We start from the raw sequence: 17,862 nt of genomic DNA, 5'->3' as shown, positions 1-17,862 counted from the left end.
TTTCTACTTCCAGGTAAGATATAGTAGGTCATAGCAGGCCAACACCTACTGCAAGGAAAAAAAAGGATAAATTTACAAAGAATATTTTTTGTTTTTTGAGGAAGATTAGCCCTGAGCTAACTGCTGCCAATCCTCCTCTTTTTGCTGAGGAAAACTGGCCCTGAGCTAACATCCGTCCCCATCCTCCTCAACTGTATATGTGGGATGCCTGCCAAGCGGTGCCGTGTCTGCATCTGGGATCTGAACCAGCGAACCCCGGGCTGCCAAAGCAGAACATGCACACTTAACTGCTGTGCCACCGGCCCAGCCCCTATGATTAACATATTAAAGAAAATAGAGGAAGAGATGGGCAAAATCAGTGTTAAAGCATAGAATGCCAGTAGAGAGTTGAATCTGCAAAGAGAATCAAATCAACAGTCTAGAAGTGGGAATTTCAGTTTGTTCCGAATTCAGAACACTGGATGAATTTAAAAGCAGATTAGATAGAGCAGAGGATAAGCTCAGTGACTTTGAAGACAGATCAATAGAAAATTTCTAAACCGCAGCACAGAGAGAAAAATGAATGGAAAGAACAGAGCAAAGCATAAAAGGGAAGCAGTGAAAAGTTGTGATGTATATCTGATTAGAGTCCTGTACATGGAGGAGAAATTGGAGCAGAGATGTGTTTGAAGATAAAATTAATGGCCAAGAATTCCCATTAAAACTGATGGAAAATACCAGCCAGTAGATTGGATGTCAGGTAACCCCCAAGCAAAAAAGAAAACCATACCTAGGCATATCTTAAACGGTAGAAAACCAAAAGACTGAAAGAAGGTCTTAAAAGCCACTAGATAAAAACTAACAGCTAATGTTATATTAAATGATACAATATTGAATGCTTTCTCCCTGAATTTGAGAGTAAGAAAAAGATTCCATTATTATCATTTATATTCAGAAATACACTTGAGGTCCTGGCTACTGCAGTAAGGAAAAAGAAGAAATAAAAAGTTTAAAGATTGAAAAGGAACAAGTAAAACTGTCGTTATTTGCAGGTGACGTGACTGTGTGTGTAGAAAATTCAATGGAATTGACAGACAAACCATCAGAATTGATAAAGTGGATTTAGCTAAATTGTTGGATACAAAGACAATATTAAAAAAATCTATTTTATTTTATAAACTAGCAACATGGAATCAGGAAAAGAAAATTGTAAAATGCCATTTATAATAGAATCGAAGTATTAGATACCCTGGAATAACTCTCAAAAGATGTACAAGCCCTCTATGTGAAAAACATTTCTAAAAGAAATTAAAGAAAACCTAAATAGATGGAGCAATATATGACATACATGTATTCAATATTGTTAAGATGTCTGTAATTCAGTCCCAGTCAAAATCTAAGTAGGGTGTTTTTTGGTGAAAGTTGATGGTGGAAATGCAGAAGAGCTAGGAGAGCCAAGGCAATCTGGGAAAAGAACAACTAAGTTGGAAGACTTGCTGTAATCCAGACTTTGTGATCAAGCTGTAATTATGAAGACAAGGTAGTGTGCCATAAGGACAAATAGGCCAATGGCCCAAAATAGAGCTACTTTGCCCAGTATGGCTCCCAGTACCCATATGTAGCTATTAAGCCACTAGAGATATGGCTAGTCCGAATTGAGATGTTCTGTAAGTGTAAAGCACACACTGAATTTTTTTAAAGACTTAATATGAAAAAAAGAGTATAAAATATTTCATTAGTAATTTTATATTTATTGCATATTGAAATGATAATATTTTGAACATACTGGTTTAAATAAAATATATTATTAAAATCAGTTTCATCTGTTTATTTTTACTTTTTCACTGTGGTTACAAGAAAATTTAAAGTTACATATGTGGCTTAATGAATGACGTCGATGGCAGCATAGATTCCTTAAACAGGACACAAAAATACAGAAGAGAAAAGATTGGTAAGGTGGATTATTAGAACTTCTGTTCATCAAAAGACACATTTACAGATTGAAAAGGCAAACCATACATTGCTAGAAAATGTTCGTAATCTCTGTATCTGACAGAGGACTCTTATTCAGAAATATATAAAGAACTCTTAAAATCAAAAAGACTATTTTTAAAATAGGTAAATGACTTGAATAGAAGCTTCACAGAGAGGATACCTACATGGCCAAGAAGCGTATAAAAAGGTGCTCAGCATCCTCAATTGTAAGGAAAATGTGAATTAAAGAGATAATACTGCACATCCACTAGAATGGCTCAAATTTTAATGACTAATAATATCAAGTCAACTGAAACTCCTGTACATTGATGATGGGTGTAAAAATTGTTACAATCACTTTGGAAAAAATTTTGATAATATCCATTAAAACTGGGCATATCACTTACCTCATAACTCCACTCCTACATATACATAAGTTAAATGAGTGCATTTGTCCACCAAAAGACATAAAATTTATATGAACATTGGAAGCAACCCAAATATTCCTCAACAATAGAGTGGATAAATAAATGGTAGTGTATTTATATAGCAAAATACTACACAGTAATACAGAAGAATGAACCACAACTGTATGATTCCATTTACGTGAAGTTTAATAATAGGCAAAACTAATCAATGGTGATAGAAGTCTGAGTAGTAGTTACTTCCGATGGGGGCACGAGGGTCTTCCAGAATGTTGGAAATGTTATATAACTTTATCTGGGTGGTACTTAACAAATGTGTGTATGTGTATACAAAAATTCATCAGTTGTACACTTGAGATCTCTGCATATTGTATGTATGCCATACCTGAATAACTTTTAAAGCATTATGTTAGCATGTCTGGTAGTTCCTTGATGTTGAAGACCATAACTCATGTATTTGTGTAAGACCAGTGCATAAACATAAAAGACACCCAATAAATAATGTAGAAGAAGGAAATGAAATAGGAAGTTAGAAAGGAATTTGGTTCTTTAATCTACTTTCTCTAAACCCAGCACCTGTTCCTTTGCTCACCGCCCCCTTGGCATAGTCAGAGCTCTGTTTGTTGGCTACAGAGTCAGGGTAGTAATCTTTGCTGCTCAAGAAAGTATACCTAGCTTTGGTCCTTTGCTCTTAGCCATCCTGAGAGTATATGATAGGTCCAAATGTATGGAGAAAGGGGACTTTTTAATTAAGTGATGTAGATGAAGAATAGTAACTGTGTCCAGTCTGCAGCTCTGACGAGTTTGATGCTTTATTTCCTCAGGTTTTTCCTTCTCTCTTTTCCTCTTCCTTGTTATTTGCCATTCAACAAATATTTATTGATCATCCACTACTGCTTGACCTTTTCGAGACATCTAGCTACATCAGTGAATAAAACAAATAAGGATCCTTGCCTTCCAAAGGTTTGCACTGTAATGGGAGGAGATAGGCAATCAACAATACACTGCCTCCTTCTCTGTCCTTCTTAGGAATCAAGCAGAACAAATACTTACACAGAAAATCAAAAGCCTAGTCTGTATTCCCATCCCTTCCTTCTATTGTATGGTAGGTACAGTTCACTTGCCTTCTTGAGCAGTGGGAAAAGAGTCTTGTTGTTTTGGATTAACTTCGGCATGGCAGCTAGCGCAATGCCATGTGTCTAGAGGAATGTAATGAATATTTGTTACCTTTGGGAGCATCTGTCACTGCCTGCTGATTTCCATACTTCTTTTCTACCATCTATGTTCCAGTTTTTTTTGGTTTTTTTTTTTAACTGTCGCTTTTCTGGGAAAAACTTGATTGAAGATCTTAGAAAATATATTTTCTTTAATGTTACGGCTTTGGGACAGTTGAACTCTAGAATGGATAGACTGGTGACAGTGATACACAGCATCTTTCATCCTTTTGGGAAGTTCTGATCAGGAATCCAAATAGTTATTTTGAGAGTTACGGTGTTGTGATGAGTGTTCTTTTCATGTACTGTTCTAAGTCTCATATTGTGATAAATACTAGATCTGGAGAGGTCATATAGTGTGGATGAAACCCCTGAAATAAACCTGCTCAGATAAAACCCTAGAAAGAACGCTAAGCACAAGAGTGTTCTGACTCAGTGCATCCTTTTTAAAGTTGTTCATTTTTAATGCAGTTTTTATTTTTTATCTAATAGTCTGTAGAAAGAGATTTCATGGAGATTGGGAGCCTAGAAATATTGATGTGTATCTAGAGTATGAAAGAAGGAATTAATTTTTTTTCAGTTGGGATTTGTATTCAAAGGATGATCAGTGAAACAAAAGCCATTTCCAGGTACAGAGGGGAAAGATGGTACAATTTAGTAGAGAGTAATTATACGTTGCATTTGCATAGTGCTTACTGTCCCAAAAGTGTTTTCATATACCATTTTATCCTCCTAGTAACCTAGTGAGATATGTATTTTTAACTCCTATTTTAATAGATTTGGAAACTAAGAGGTGTTAATTGACTTGCCCAAAGTCAATAGCGGTAGGTTTTAGAATTGGGACCTCCTGATTCTAAGGCCCCCGGACTCTTTTATATAATGCCCTTCTGAAAATTTTATGCAGCAACATATAGGCAGTCTTTGCAGAGAAAGGAAGTTCAGGGACCAGTTTTAGTGATGGTAAAGGCAAATCTGAAATCAAGAATCTAAAAAGCAAATAACTTGTCTGCTCGTGTGGGAGGGAAAAGTGATAGAGTTGTGCCCAGAGGTTAGAATGTTTGTGATCTTTTGATCGCTCTGTGGGCTGATAGGAGGGAGGCCTCGGTACTCAAAGTGAACTTTCAGATGAAGTAATATCTGTTGTAGTATTTCTTATAGAATTATTTCATGGATTCTGTGGTGCCAGTAATTTTCTTTCTTTTTAACCCTGGTCTCCAGGAGCCTCCAGAAGATGACGCAAACATCATTGAGAAGATCCTGGCATCTAAGACTGTCCAGGAGGTCGGTGGCTGATGTTTCTGGCTTTTTTATCACTAGCACAGATTATACCGTCTGTGAAGAGATGGTTGGCTAAAGAACCTGAAATGGTCATTCTTGGCTGGAGTGAGAGCTAGGCAAGAACATTGTCTGACTAGTCAACACTTATTTTTATCCTCATGGAAAATTTTAAGACATAAAATCCTTAAGTATTTCAGTATAGCCCAAACTGATTTTTTTCTCCGTTGTGATCCTAGCAAAGGTATTTATCCCCTCATTGCTGTAGCGCATTGAAAGTCATCAGAGGGCCAAGAAGAAGAGATGGAAAGAGTTCTAATGAAAACACTGTGGGGTTTTTTTTCCTTTAGATATCTCAGGGCCATCCCAGAGATCCTGTAGAGAAAGTTCCTGGAGTGAAAGAGTATGTTGGTGCCAATGAGAGCATAGTTCCATCTTTAAGTATTTAGGAAAGTAAACTTCCTTACTTTGAGAGTAAACACCTGTTGTTTTGAGGCGACAATTGGGGGATGCCAGGGATACATGTTTTCACTGCTGCACCAGGCTCTGGTCCTGACGGCTCTCGAACCTTGGGCCAGTTTGGGTTTATCAGCTGAATGCTGTCCCAGATTGGACCTTGGAAGTACACCAAGAAGATCATTTTTTAGCCTATAGCTAGCTGTGTATTCAGCCTTTGGAAAACCTGCTCCACAACTGTCAGAAAAAGACCTGGGGAAGTGAAAATATCCTCCAGAAATCTGTACTAAAACCAGGCAGAGTTTTCTTTTGGCATGTGAAGGGTGATCTACGGGGATCTGGGCTGGTAACTGCTTGCTGTTGGTTACAGGTTCACCCGGGAGAACCCCCATTCGACCTGGAGCTATTCTACGTTAAGTATAGAAATTTGTACGTCTGTTTAATGTATTTGGGTTTTATGTGAATAAAACTTCTTTTCCCTTATCGCACCACTATCTTCCATATTTTCCAAGAATGGCCCCTAAGGCATGACCTACAGCTCTTGATTGACTGAAGCTCACCTGAGGCATTAGTGCTCAGCTTTGGCTGCGCGTAGAGTCACCTGGAGAGTTTTTTAAAACAACTGAAGCCCTTGCTTCACTCAGACCAGTTGACTCAGACTGTAAGAGTAGGTCTCAAGGACTGATGTTTTTTAAAAATTCCCTGTGCGATTCTCATTTGCACCAGGGTGTAGCACCACTGCTCTATAGCCTATACCTTTTCTCCCTCTTGCATTTTTCTTTCTTTGTCCGCTACCTGTTCACTTTCAGTAACATGTATTAATGATAGCCTGCATATGCCTGCCCTCCCTGTGCTCTGAGCCAGTTTCTATAGAAGCTGCAGAGTGATCAGTTGCTTGGAATTGCTATATTGTTTTGTCTTCTGTTTTTGCCCTTAAGGACAAAGCTCTTCTAAGCCCGCTTGCCAACCACTCCACTGCTTCTGAGTTAAATGGTCACCTTGTTTACTGAAAAATTTTAAAGCTTGATGATTTGCTAGTTATGTGCTTATCTCATAATTTGTGTCTTTGGATAGTTCCTACTTACATTGTAAATGGGCCACAATGGAAGAGCTTGAAAAGGATCCTCGAATCGCACAGAAGATCAAGCGATTTAGAAATAAACAAGCCCAGATGAAGCACATTTTTACTGAGGTGAAGCAATATTTACTGACTAACTTGATCACTGCTTTCCTTGCAGTATTAAATACGGGGTTTAAGTTTCTTAAAATTGAAGTCCCATGCGGATTTATTTCTCAAGTCAAATTGCTAGGTGTGTGCACTGATGTGCAGCAAAGCTAGTCCAAATTTAAGCCAAAAAACACAGATTACCCACCAATGTATGAGGATCAAACCTTGGAAACTGACAACTCAGAAGAATGTGCATCTTGGTCAGAATACCTGTAAGTAACTAGGGCAAGAGCAATTCTTTCATTTCTTCCCCCTCCTCAACTAAGGGCTATTCCAAAAAGACTTAAAGTTTGAATGTAAAAAACAAAAACAAAGCAAAAATCTTAGAAAATAAATAAATTTATATAAACTTTCTAAGAATGGTACCTACAGCAAAAGGAAGGATTGATAGATTTGGATAGTAAACAAATCTGTATGGGGCTGGCCCCGTGGCCGAGTGGTTAAGTTCTCACACTCCGCTTCAGTGGCCCAGGGTTTCGCCAGTTTGAATCCTGGGCGCGGACGTGGCACCGCTCATCAGGCCACGCTGACGCGGCATCCCACATGCCACAACTAGAAGGACTCACAACTGAAAATATGCAACTATGTACTGGGGGGCTTTGGGGAGAAAAGGAAAAATAAAATCTTTAAAAAAAAAAACAACTGTAGTGTCTATACATTAGAAAACACCATGAATCTTAAATAATTAGGAAATATGTATATACATTATGTACATATACATATATATGTACATATCCTAATTATATACATGCACCCGTATGTACATGTCATACATATTTCTTATCCAGTATGGGAACTTTCCTATTGGTATTTACACACACACACACACATATACATAGGACAAATAGCTTTACTGATAAGAAATGCTCTTATAACTCAATAAGACAAACACAAAAACCCCAAATAGAAATTAACAGGGAATTCAGAAAATAAGGGAAAGTTGTTCATTAACTATACAAAAATGTAGTCAAGTTCAGTAGTAGTCAAAGAAATGCATATTAAAATGGGAATCTTCTAGTTTTACTCATCAGACATTTGAATGTTTTAAAAATATGTATCATCCGTTGCTGATGAGGGCATAGGGAAGAGACACCCTTGTACATCACTGGGTGGGAGCGTAACTTAGTATGACGTGTCAGAAGAGCAGTATGGCTGTAGACATTAAAAGTCTCAAAATGTGCCTATCCTTTGTCCCAGCAATTCTGATTCTGTCATTTAAGGAGACCATCAAGTCTTTGTGCAAAGACTTAGCTAGGATAAATAGTCGTTTATATTGGTGAAAAGTTGAAAACAAAATACTAGATAATAGACATTTGTTAAATTGTGATACATCACATAGAATGGAATTCTGTGCAGCTAGTAAAAATGATATTGGACCTCTCACGCCTGTGCTCTTAAGATGACCAAGAAAAGCAGGAACAGTGGTCATGCCAAAAAGAGCTGTGGCCACATGCAGTCTGTTCACTGCACCAGCTGTGCCCAATGCATGCCCAAGGACAAGGCCATTAAGAAGTTCATCATTCATAACATAGTAGAGGCTGCAGTCATCAGGGACATTTCCAAAGCGAGTGTCTTCAATGTCTATGTGCTTCCCAAGCTCTGTGTGAAACTCCGTTACTGAGTGAGTTGTGCCATTCACAGCAGGGTAGGCAGGAATCGTTCTTGAGAAGCCCGGAAGGACCGAACACTCCCTCCCCAATTTAGACCTGCAGGTGCTGCCCCACAACCTCTGCCAAAGTCTGTGTAATGAGCTAAGACCTTAAGGACTGAAGAAAAGCTGTCCTCTGGAAAAAAATGAAACGGAAATTATAGTTAAAAAAATGATATTGGAGAAAAATTATTAATGACATAGAGTCTTAGTGTTATAAACTGCTGTTAGTTGAAAATGTCAGGCTCTTACAGTGCATGGGATAGTTCAGTTTTGGGGGATGCAGGAGAAAAGAAGCACCATAATACTGTAGAGAAAATGTCTTGAATGTACATGAAAATGCTGACATACTTTTCTCCAGTTGATGAGACCAGGGTAGTTTTTATTTTCTTAATTTTTAAACATGTAATCTTTCCATTTCATCCAGACAACTTTTGAAGAAAAGAGTCAATAAAAATTGTTCTTAAAATGTAGTCACAAATACTAGATCTTAAGAGTGTACACTGATGCCATCAAATTATGGTATATCAATTCATTATTCATGTTATACTCCTTTTCCTCAAGTGACAAAAAAATCCTTTTAGGATAATATCAATAAGCATTCTTGTGCCAATATGGGATCCTTCCTCTTTAGTCTTAACCTTTGACCCCAGCCCTCTCCATGATTGTTTTAAAGCCCATGAGAACTGTTTTTCATGGCCTTCCTCTAAGTGAATTAGAGAAAGACGGGGACGACTAGAATTGGAAAAACCATGTTGAAGCCCTATTGCATACTCTCCCTCTGTTCTTGGAACGTTTTATTCACACCTCTATTTTAGCAAGTATTTGCAATGTAGTAGCTTGTTTACATGTCTGTATCTTCCATTTTAAGCCCATGTCTTCCTCATATTTCCATCCCTGACGCTAGGCACAGGATCAGTGCTCAGTAATTATTTGACTGCCCAGGTGGAGGGGGAGAGTTTGCCTTAGGCAAGGGTTTGCCTCCTCCAGACCCTTTAGTGCTACCCATTTCCTTGAAATAAAGTCCAGACTCCTTAATAGAGCCTGCGAAGCTCTGTGTGTTTAGTTTCTGATTCATTCCCAAGGAAGTGATTTTTCCTTGGTTGGGAATAGAGAGAGGATGTATTAGGATGTTAGGGTGTATAGAATAATGTAACAGGAGTTCATACTCTTGTGGGAGGGAAAGGCTTTTGAGAAGATTGGAGGACATCATGAAATTAAGGAGGGGTAATAGTGGGAAGTAGTTCCTATAACGCTGTCTTCGATCTTGAGCTATTTAACATTTTAATTAATAACTTAGATAAATAATATTCTTATGAGATAAATGATTTTGAATAGAGCTACTTCATATCTATTATTTCCAACTGCTTTATGAGGTAGCCAGGGCACATGTGAATGAGACTGAGACTCAAAAGAGGCTGTGAGTTCCCACACATCACACAGTGGGGGGAAGGCCTTCTGACTTTAAGTCCTTACTCCTTCTGAAAACCAGACCCACGCTGGGAGAATAAATGACAAAGTTCATGTTTACCTGGACAAGCTAGGATGAATGGAATATAATGTTAATTAATAAATGTAATGTCTTACATTTGTGTTTTTTAAATCTTTACAATTTAGGAGTGGAGAAAATGATGGATAGCAGTTCTAGGGAGAAAAGATATTGCCAGTTTAATCGCAAGTTTACTGTGAGCGAAGAGTAGGGTCTGGCTGCTTAAAAAGTAGCACTAATCCTAGACTGCACCAGTAGAACAGGCCTGCTCTGCTCTGCTCCTTCATTCCTAAGTGTTGTGTTCACTCCGGTACCAGCATTCAGTGAGGGACTTTGCAAAACCTGAGGGCAGCTGCAGGAGGACTAGCATAGCTGAGCAATTGAGACAAAGATGGAAAGCGAACAGCACAGTGCTAGGAGCCTGGAGCCAAACTACCCCTCTACTCCCACCCCCCACCCCCACAGCTGGGTGGCCTTGGGCCAATTGCATAAGCTCCTTCAGATTCAGTATCTTCCTCAATGTAAAGCAGAACTCATCATAGTATCAACCTCACAGAAGACCTAGGAGGACTAAATGACTCACTGTTTATAGAAGTGCTTAGCATGGTACCTGGCCCGTAGTCACTATTCCGTAAATATTGGCTCTCTGTGTCATTAAGGGATCAGGAAACATGGCATCCAAGGAAGAGTTGAACCCCTGGGGTTAACACAGATAGGGAGGGGGTTATTGAAGAGCCGACACAGAGGAGAGAATCAATGTGGTACTGCTGCTATAGAGGGAGCAGTTCATATCAATGAGTCACAGTTACAGGAAGGCAATTAGGCTGTAATTCGATAGAAATAATGATAAAGATCGTGATGCTGCTACTGTGCAGGCAGAGGTAAAGCTGTCTTGGCAGTGGGTCAGGTCTTAGCAGTAAATTCCTGAATGTGGGAATAAGGGAATCTGAGTGTGGGTTTGCCAGAGATGCTATAAAAAGTATTCCTGTGTTGATTAGAAGATAAAATACCTAAAGTACCTTCCAGCCTAAAGGACAATAAGAACATTTCAGTGGTTCAGAAGGAGAGCTTCTGGGTAAGAAAGACCTGGGTAAATGTTCCAGTTCACACAGGTCTGTGACCTTGGTCACATTACTTGTTTAATCTCTCTGAATCATTTTCTCATCTGTAAAGTAATTATAGCACCTACTCCATAAAGTAGTTTTAAGATGTAAATGAAAGCACTTAGCATAACTCTGGATATACACTAATATCACTAAATGTTGCCTATTATTGTTTTGTTAGTACACTTTTTTTGAAGCATAATGTACATAAAGGTAAACATATCCTAAAGGTACAGCTCAATGAATTTTTACAAAAGAAACACAACTGTGTAACCACCACCTCGATCAGGAAATAGAACATTATCAGTACCCCTGGAAGCTCCCCCTCATAGCTGCTTCCAATGTTAGCTATTGTTGGTATTACAAAGAAAAAGAAACTGAGTTTCCAAGGGTGATGTTTGGAACAAGGAGCAGTAAGAAAAAGGGAGTCTCTCTGGTGCTCATTTTTGTGCAGTACTGTGATGACCAACAGGAAAGTCTTACGCGGCCGTGGTACAGCCTGTCAGATGTAGTTGATTCCTTTAAGTTTAGTCATGGAGAGCAGGATTTGGGGACAGTGAAGAAATGTCTGTGAGGTGATTTTATTTTCAAGCAAAGCCTTTCATTATGTGTTTCCTGCTAGGAGCCAGAGTAGGGGGCACTTAAAGATAAAACACTGGATGTTGGGTTTCAGGGAACAGGGACCCTTCTTCACTCTCCTCCTCTGTTTGCATTAGCCTGATGAAGACTTGTTCAACCCAGACTATGTAGAAGTTGATCGCATCTTGGAGGTGGCCCACACCAAGGATGCAGAAACAGGAGAGGTGGGTGTTCTGCTGTTTTGACTCTCCTGAAGTGTCTTCCCCTCTTAGCACATATTTTCTTGTTTGTTAACATGTGGTCTTTGTTCTCACGGCATTCATGTGTTGTATTGTAGGGTGGTTTTTCAGAGGTCAGCCACACTGTGATGGACTCCTTTAATCTAGTAGAAAGAACCTAAGTTTCTCTCCTGTTTCCACCAGGAGGTGACGCATTACCTGGTAAAGTGGTGCTCACTACCTTACGAAGAAAGCACGTGGGAGCTAGAGGAAGACGTGGATCCTGCAAAAGTTAAAGAATTCGAATCTCTTCAAGTTCTTCCTGAAATTAAGCACGTGGTAATGTATCCATATCTCTGTTTGGCACCTCTTGTTACACGTAACTTTACGAGCTTGGCAACCCTGGATGTGCTCCTATGTGATTTCTTTGATATCCTACTGTTGGTCACCCCCCATTGAACCTGCATTTGAGGGTTTTTTCTCCCTGAATTAAGGTTTGTTAGCACTCACATCATCTTTAGGTCTGGGCTCTATTTTGATGTATGTGACATTTAAGAAGCTTGGATATGAGCTTAGATATCTTGGTGTCAGAAGGTAGAAGGTATAAGAAATGCCTGGCATGGAAAGAAGCTCAGTAAGTTGTCAGTATCTTTCCTGTTTCCTATATCTTATCACTTGCTCTATTAGTGATCTCTTTTCTTTGTCTTTATCCTTTGGCTTTAGTCAACTGGAATATTCTTTTGGGGAGGGGGGTGGTGAGGAGTATTCACTTTGAGCTAACATCTGTTGCCAATCTTCCTCTTTTTTTGCTTGAGGAAGATTAGCCCTGAGCTAACATCTGTACCAGTCTTCCTCTATTTTGTATGTGAGTTGCTGCCACAGCATGGCTTGACAAGTGGTGTAGGTCCATGCCTGGGTCCAAACCTGCAAACTCAGCCCGCCAAAGCAGAATGTGCTAGACTTAACCACTATGCCACAGGCCAGCCCCTAGAATATTCTTAAGGAGAAGAGCTGTTTAGCTATAGATCCCTGGGACTTTGCAGAGAAAACATAGATTTTCAATATGTGTTTGTTGAATTGGTGTGTTTTTCTGACTCTGGATTATTACTACCAAAGTGCAGAAATGTCCCAGGGTACCTGACAAGTAGTTGTACATAGCATATCACCAATTAAAAGGAGGTAGAATTTGGATAGAGCCTGGTTAAGATGTAGCTCACTTGGGAAGAGGATCAGAGTTGTTAAAGAATATGGCTGTAGGCTAGAATGTTTCTATTAAAAAAAAGAAAATCACCATTTTTATAAGAAAAACTCTTATCCAGTTCCTTGTTAGTATTCTTTGTTGTTTTTACATCACTGGAAAATTAGGACTCAGAAGACAAGGCCTTGACATTTGAGTCCAATCAAAAGCCACATTTGTGGCTTTTTTTTTTTCCTGGCATATGAAGTGTATAGAGGTATCTTGAGATGCAGAGCTGTGATTAGAAACCTACACAGTTTATAGTGTCTCGTCTACATGATTGATTAATAAATTTCTCTTTGCTACCTCCTCCTATATCCACTTCTTAACTGTTGTCTGTTTTGTTTTTTTGAGGAAGATTAGCCCTTAGCTAACATGCATTACCAATCCTCCTCTTTTTTGCTGAGGAAGAGTGGCCCTGAACTAACATCTGTGCCCATCTTCCTCTACTTTATATGTGGGACACCTGCCACAGCGTGGCTTGATAAGTGGTACATAGGTCTGCGCCCTGGATCCGAACCGGTGAATCCCGGGCCCCCAAAGTGGAGTGTACAAACTTAACTGCTGTTCCACCAGGCCAGCCCCAACTGTTGTCTATTTTTAATTCAATTTGTCAGTCATTTATTAAGCATCTGCTGTAGGTTGATTCCTGTGTGAGATGCTATGAGAACGAAGGTACAGGCCCTGCCCTAGGAGCTCACAATCGAATGCAACGAAGATGTATGCGTGTGGACCGATAGAGCAGCAGGCCAACTGGAGTGTGTGGCACAATGCAGAGACAAACCAGGATGGGAACAGAGAGTAGAGAGAGTGTCATTCTGAAGCTGATTCTAAGTTATCAACTAGCAGTAATCAGGATTCTCACTCTCTCAGCCTAAATCCCACTTACTTCCTCAGACTGACTGCATGAATTTGGCAAGAATATGAATTCTGATATGGCCTAGTGTTTTCAGGCCATTTCACTTTTCCATTGCTTCTGTGCTGTTGTGCTGCTGCCGTCCTCATCTCTCAATGAACCATGGTATCATTTCACACGTGTCTCTTTTTATTTCTAATTTATTTGTTCTCTCATTTAAATACACATTTTGAAATTTTGTCTCAAAAATTCTCAATTGGAATGTTAGCTAAAAATATAGTTAAAGCCATCTTTTTATATGTTAAAAAAAGGGCTGACTCCAAATGGTACTTTCCTGAATAATTTTTTTTTTTTACAGGATTTTATTCTGGGCTTTGAAGTTTAGAGATGACTCTACCAGTCTTGATGAATAGGACATTCTCTATCTAAAAGCTTTTTGGTAAAAGTTGGTTACTTATAGGTAAAATACAGAATTTTGAGAAAGCAAGAAATAAAGAGTGTCGCTAATGATTGTGCAAATAGAGAAGCAGTCTTCTAATAGGCAAGACCCACCCTGGGGACTCCAAGAATCAATTCTCCCCTTTTAAATTTGACTAAGTAGCCATTGATATTTGTGGAGCCCTGGGGTAGGTGGTTTCCTGTAGTCTATACCACTAAGGAGCCAGTCAGACTAGGCATCAGAAACTTAAGCTGATTTCAGGTCTTATGCTTAGGTGGCTGAAACTTTTGGTTAACCTAAAAGGTGTAGTGCTGGGGAAGGAGGGGAAACCCGGAGGAATGACCAGCGTAGAGAACAATGCCTCTCCGTCTAGAGTGCTGCAAAGACAGCAAATTACAAGTCTGTAGTGAGGTTCCATCCTACAATATCTACAGTGCTAAAAGTGAGCGCTTAAGTTGCTAGAGATGAGGAACATTCCGGAAAGTCTCCCCATGATATCTAGTAGAATAGGGAAGAATGCCCACTAAATGAGTTCCATGGACTTCAGGCTGACTGATTCCTGTAGATTAAGAAGAATGTAATTTCTTTAAGGAAACAGAGCAGGAAAGTTTATATGGGAATATCTTTGCTTAAAAGCTTAATCTTTAAAATTAATTTTTTTGACATAAATTATTTTCTTCTTTATTTCTAAAAACACCTGTACCTATGTGCTGATAATAATATTTAACAGAGTCCTATTTCAAAGGGCTTAGACTAACTACAACTGTAGTAATTTTGTAGGTAAGCTGTGATACGTGTTCTGAAAGACCATGGGCAGATTGCACTTATCTCCAAGCATCGGTGATTATATTTGGGAATATTTGATTAAATTGCACATGGAGATGGCTTAGTTTTAGGTAATAACATGTTTCAAGTGTACACTTTGTTGTAGTACCGAAGAGTATAAAATTGCTGTTTAAAAAAAGCTACAATCTCAAAATCCTTATTTATAATTACAGGCATAGCTAAGAATTTTTTATTTTTAAGACCCTGGGGTTCAATTTAGGGGCTCACTTTGTCTATAAGGAAAATAACCAAATCTGTGTTCAAATAATATGACACCTAAACAAACAAAATTTTTGGATGGAAAGGCCCAATACCTAAAGATTTAAATTTTCCCCAGATTAATTGAAATTATAGTGGCATTTTAAGAGAACTTGACAAATTGATTCTAAAGTTATACAGAATAGTAAAGAGGATAGGATAGCCAAAACATTTTTAAAAAATAATTCCCCATCACATATAAAGCTATAGTAATTAGAAAGTATGGTTTTATTGCAGTAGTAGATAGTCCAGTGGAACAGAATGAGGAATCTAGATATAGCTGTGTGGATATATTGGAGCTGAGTATATGATAAACATGGCATTTCATATCAGTAGAGAAAAGATCGACTATGCTTAAAAGTTGGTGTTTCATATGGAAAAATAAAGCAATAAGACTGCTATTATGTTTATGGCAAATTTAAGGAATTTGCAATTTTGATTATCCAGGCTTTTGATAATACTGACTCTAGAAGCTAGTCAACAAAGTATTTGACTCACTGTACTCTCCTGAGCTGATACCACAGGCAAAGAAATATCAAAAAGAAAATCTGTCTATAGAAACCAAAAAACCTGACTAATACTGGCTTGTAAGGAAATTAAAATATAAATGGGAGTGACATCTAAGAGACTAGTGAAACAGTGTAGCACTTAAGATTTTAGGTGGGTCTGTTTCTCTTCATTAATTACTTGCAAATTTATAGAGGTGTTCTTAGTTTCATCTGCTGAAATCTAGAAAATATGAGGCCTACGCATTAGTCAGAAGAGAGTAACTGCAGCCTGAAGCCAGCTTTAGGACCATGTTTGAGATTTACCACCTTTCCCATTATCCTGTGTCCTTCTCCATGTTATGCTCCAGAAACGTCATTCTCTATGTGTTGTGCTCTCTACTTTCCTCCACTAGGAGCGGCCTGCTTCTGACTCCTGGCAGAAACTCGAGAAGTCTCGCGAGTATAAGAACAGTAACCAGCTTCGGGAGTACCAGCTGGAGGGGATGAACTGGCTTCTTTTTAACTGGTATAATAGGTGAGAAACCAGAGCTAGTCCTGTCTCCATGGATCACTTTTTACCAAATGCTTGTACCTGGAGGTAGATCGTTGCCGTAGCCTGGAGAGCTTGGAGTAGCAGTAGCAGATATGAGAGTGCAGCACAGCCATCGATTTAGGGTGGTAATCTTTGCACATTAGTCATACCAGGACTTTATTTTTATGTCAGATGTTTCTCCAACGAAAAGGAATGATCTTTAGACATCACTGACTTTATGCTTTTTTTTTTCTTTGCTAGTCCAGCCTAGGCTCAACCTGGGTTAAATAAAACTCAAAAGATCCTTTAAAACTATTTTCTATCTCTAAGGTTTTAGCAAGAAGATGGCTCTAAAAGGGGAATGGATCTGTATTCCAGCCCCCAACTCTGCTGCTGATTTGTAAGCCATGGGTGTTCTGAACTTGCACTGTAACACTCAGTTTTGCACTCTTTGCGCTGTAGTTTCTGTCAGAATCTAGATGAAACAGATAATATTTGAGAAAGATGGGTTGAGATTTTCTTAACATTCTAGAATGTGCCCTAGACTAGTATTGATTTTAAAGACACCATGTTATAGTGGAAAACACGCTGAGGAGGGATTCTGGAAACCTGTGTTCCAGCATAGTCTCTGCAACTTTTTCATTATGTGACTCAGAGCACAGCTCACTCAACCTTTCCAGGTCTTAGGTTGCCCATCTGCACAGTGAGAAGTGAGAGCGGTGGGGGCCACACCCCTTCGAGTGTTCCAGTTCTGTGCAATCTGTGATTCTGGATCACCAGAAGAGACCAGTGTCTTTACTCTGATGAGGCATTTATTATGTGGGTTAAAAGTTTATTCTTTGGTAACACAAATGATAGATAATGAGAACCATGTAACTTACTATCTTTTTATTTTTGCCTTGGCTTCCATGAAGTTTGTCAGGTACAGAAACTGGCTTAGCTTTGAGGCATTTTTTTTTCCTCCTTGTCTCATTGTTATTTTAATTTTTAGTATTTTAAGTTTATATTTAAAGGGCCCTATTTCATATATTTTCTTGTAACTTGCCATGCTTCCTTTTTGGAAGTAGGCAGGGTATGGATGATAATAATAATAATAATAAAAACTCAGTTGCATCTCTGGGAAGTGCTGATAAGGCCTTCACTGATGACTTTACAGTCAAGCTGTGCTTCTGAAGTATCTCTTTAGTTATAACCAAGCTCTTCCTCTTTCCTATAGTGATGATGAATTATCTGTATTTCTTACTCTCTGCAGAAAAAACTGTATTTTGGCTGATGAGATGGGCCTAGGGAAAACCATCCAGTCCATCACATTCCTTTCAGAAATATTCCTCAGGGGAATCCATGGCCCTTTCCTCATCATTGCCCCTCTCTCCACCATCACTAACTGGGAGCGGGAGTTCCGCACATGGACAGAGATGAACGCAATTGTGTACCACGGCAGCCAGATCAGCAGGCAGATGATCCAGCAGTATGAAATGGTGTACAGAGATGCACAGGTGAGCCTTCCACGAATCACAAAGACCCAGTGACAGCTGATGTCATGGTTCAGAGGAGCCTTTCTGTCACTTGTCTTCAGGAGTTTTAATGTCCTGCACCTTGGGTTACTGTTGACTGACTTTGTAGAGTCTTATGTTTATAG

At 39.0% G+C, this 17,862-nt stretch overlaps 1 protein-coding gene and 1 pseudogene across 5 annotated transcripts in view; both read left to right on the top strand.

The window, feature by feature from the left end:
• Window positions 1-17,862, top strand: part of CHD6 (chromodomain helicase DNA binding protein 6) — a 203,103-nt gene that overhangs the window by 97,062 nt on the left and 88,179 nt on the right. For all 5 annotated transcript variants that reach the window (XM_070589234.1, XM_070589235.1, XM_070589236.1 and 2 more), the window contains 7 exons: window positions 4,811-4,873; window positions 5,694-5,752; window positions 6,398-6,515; window positions 11,508-11,594; window positions 11,793-11,927; window positions 16,105-16,226; window positions 17,476-17,719. In XM_070589234.1, the coding sequence (XP_070445335.1) occupies window positions 4,811-4,873; window positions 5,694-5,752; window positions 6,398-6,515; window positions 11,508-11,594; window positions 11,793-11,927; window positions 16,105-16,226; window positions 17,476-17,719 (828 nt within the window). The remainder of the gene's footprint in view (window positions 1-4,810; window positions 4,874-5,693; window positions 5,753-6,397; window positions 6,516-11,507; window positions 11,595-11,792; window positions 11,928-16,104; window positions 16,227-17,475; window positions 17,720-17,862) is intronic.
• LOC139078234 (small ribosomal subunit protein eS26 pseudogene) lies at window positions 7,815-8,418 on the top strand (annotated as a pseudogene).

Source organism: Equus przewalskii, chromosome 21 (assembly GCF_037783145.1).
Source record: "Equus przewalskii isolate Varuska chromosome 21, EquPr2, whole genome shotgun sequence".
NCBI lineage: Eukaryota > Metazoa > Chordata > Mammalia > Perissodactyla > Equidae > Equus > Equus przewalskii.
The sequence above is the reverse complement of the archived record's forward strand: the minus strand, read 5'-3'. Positions and strand labels throughout refer to the sequence as shown.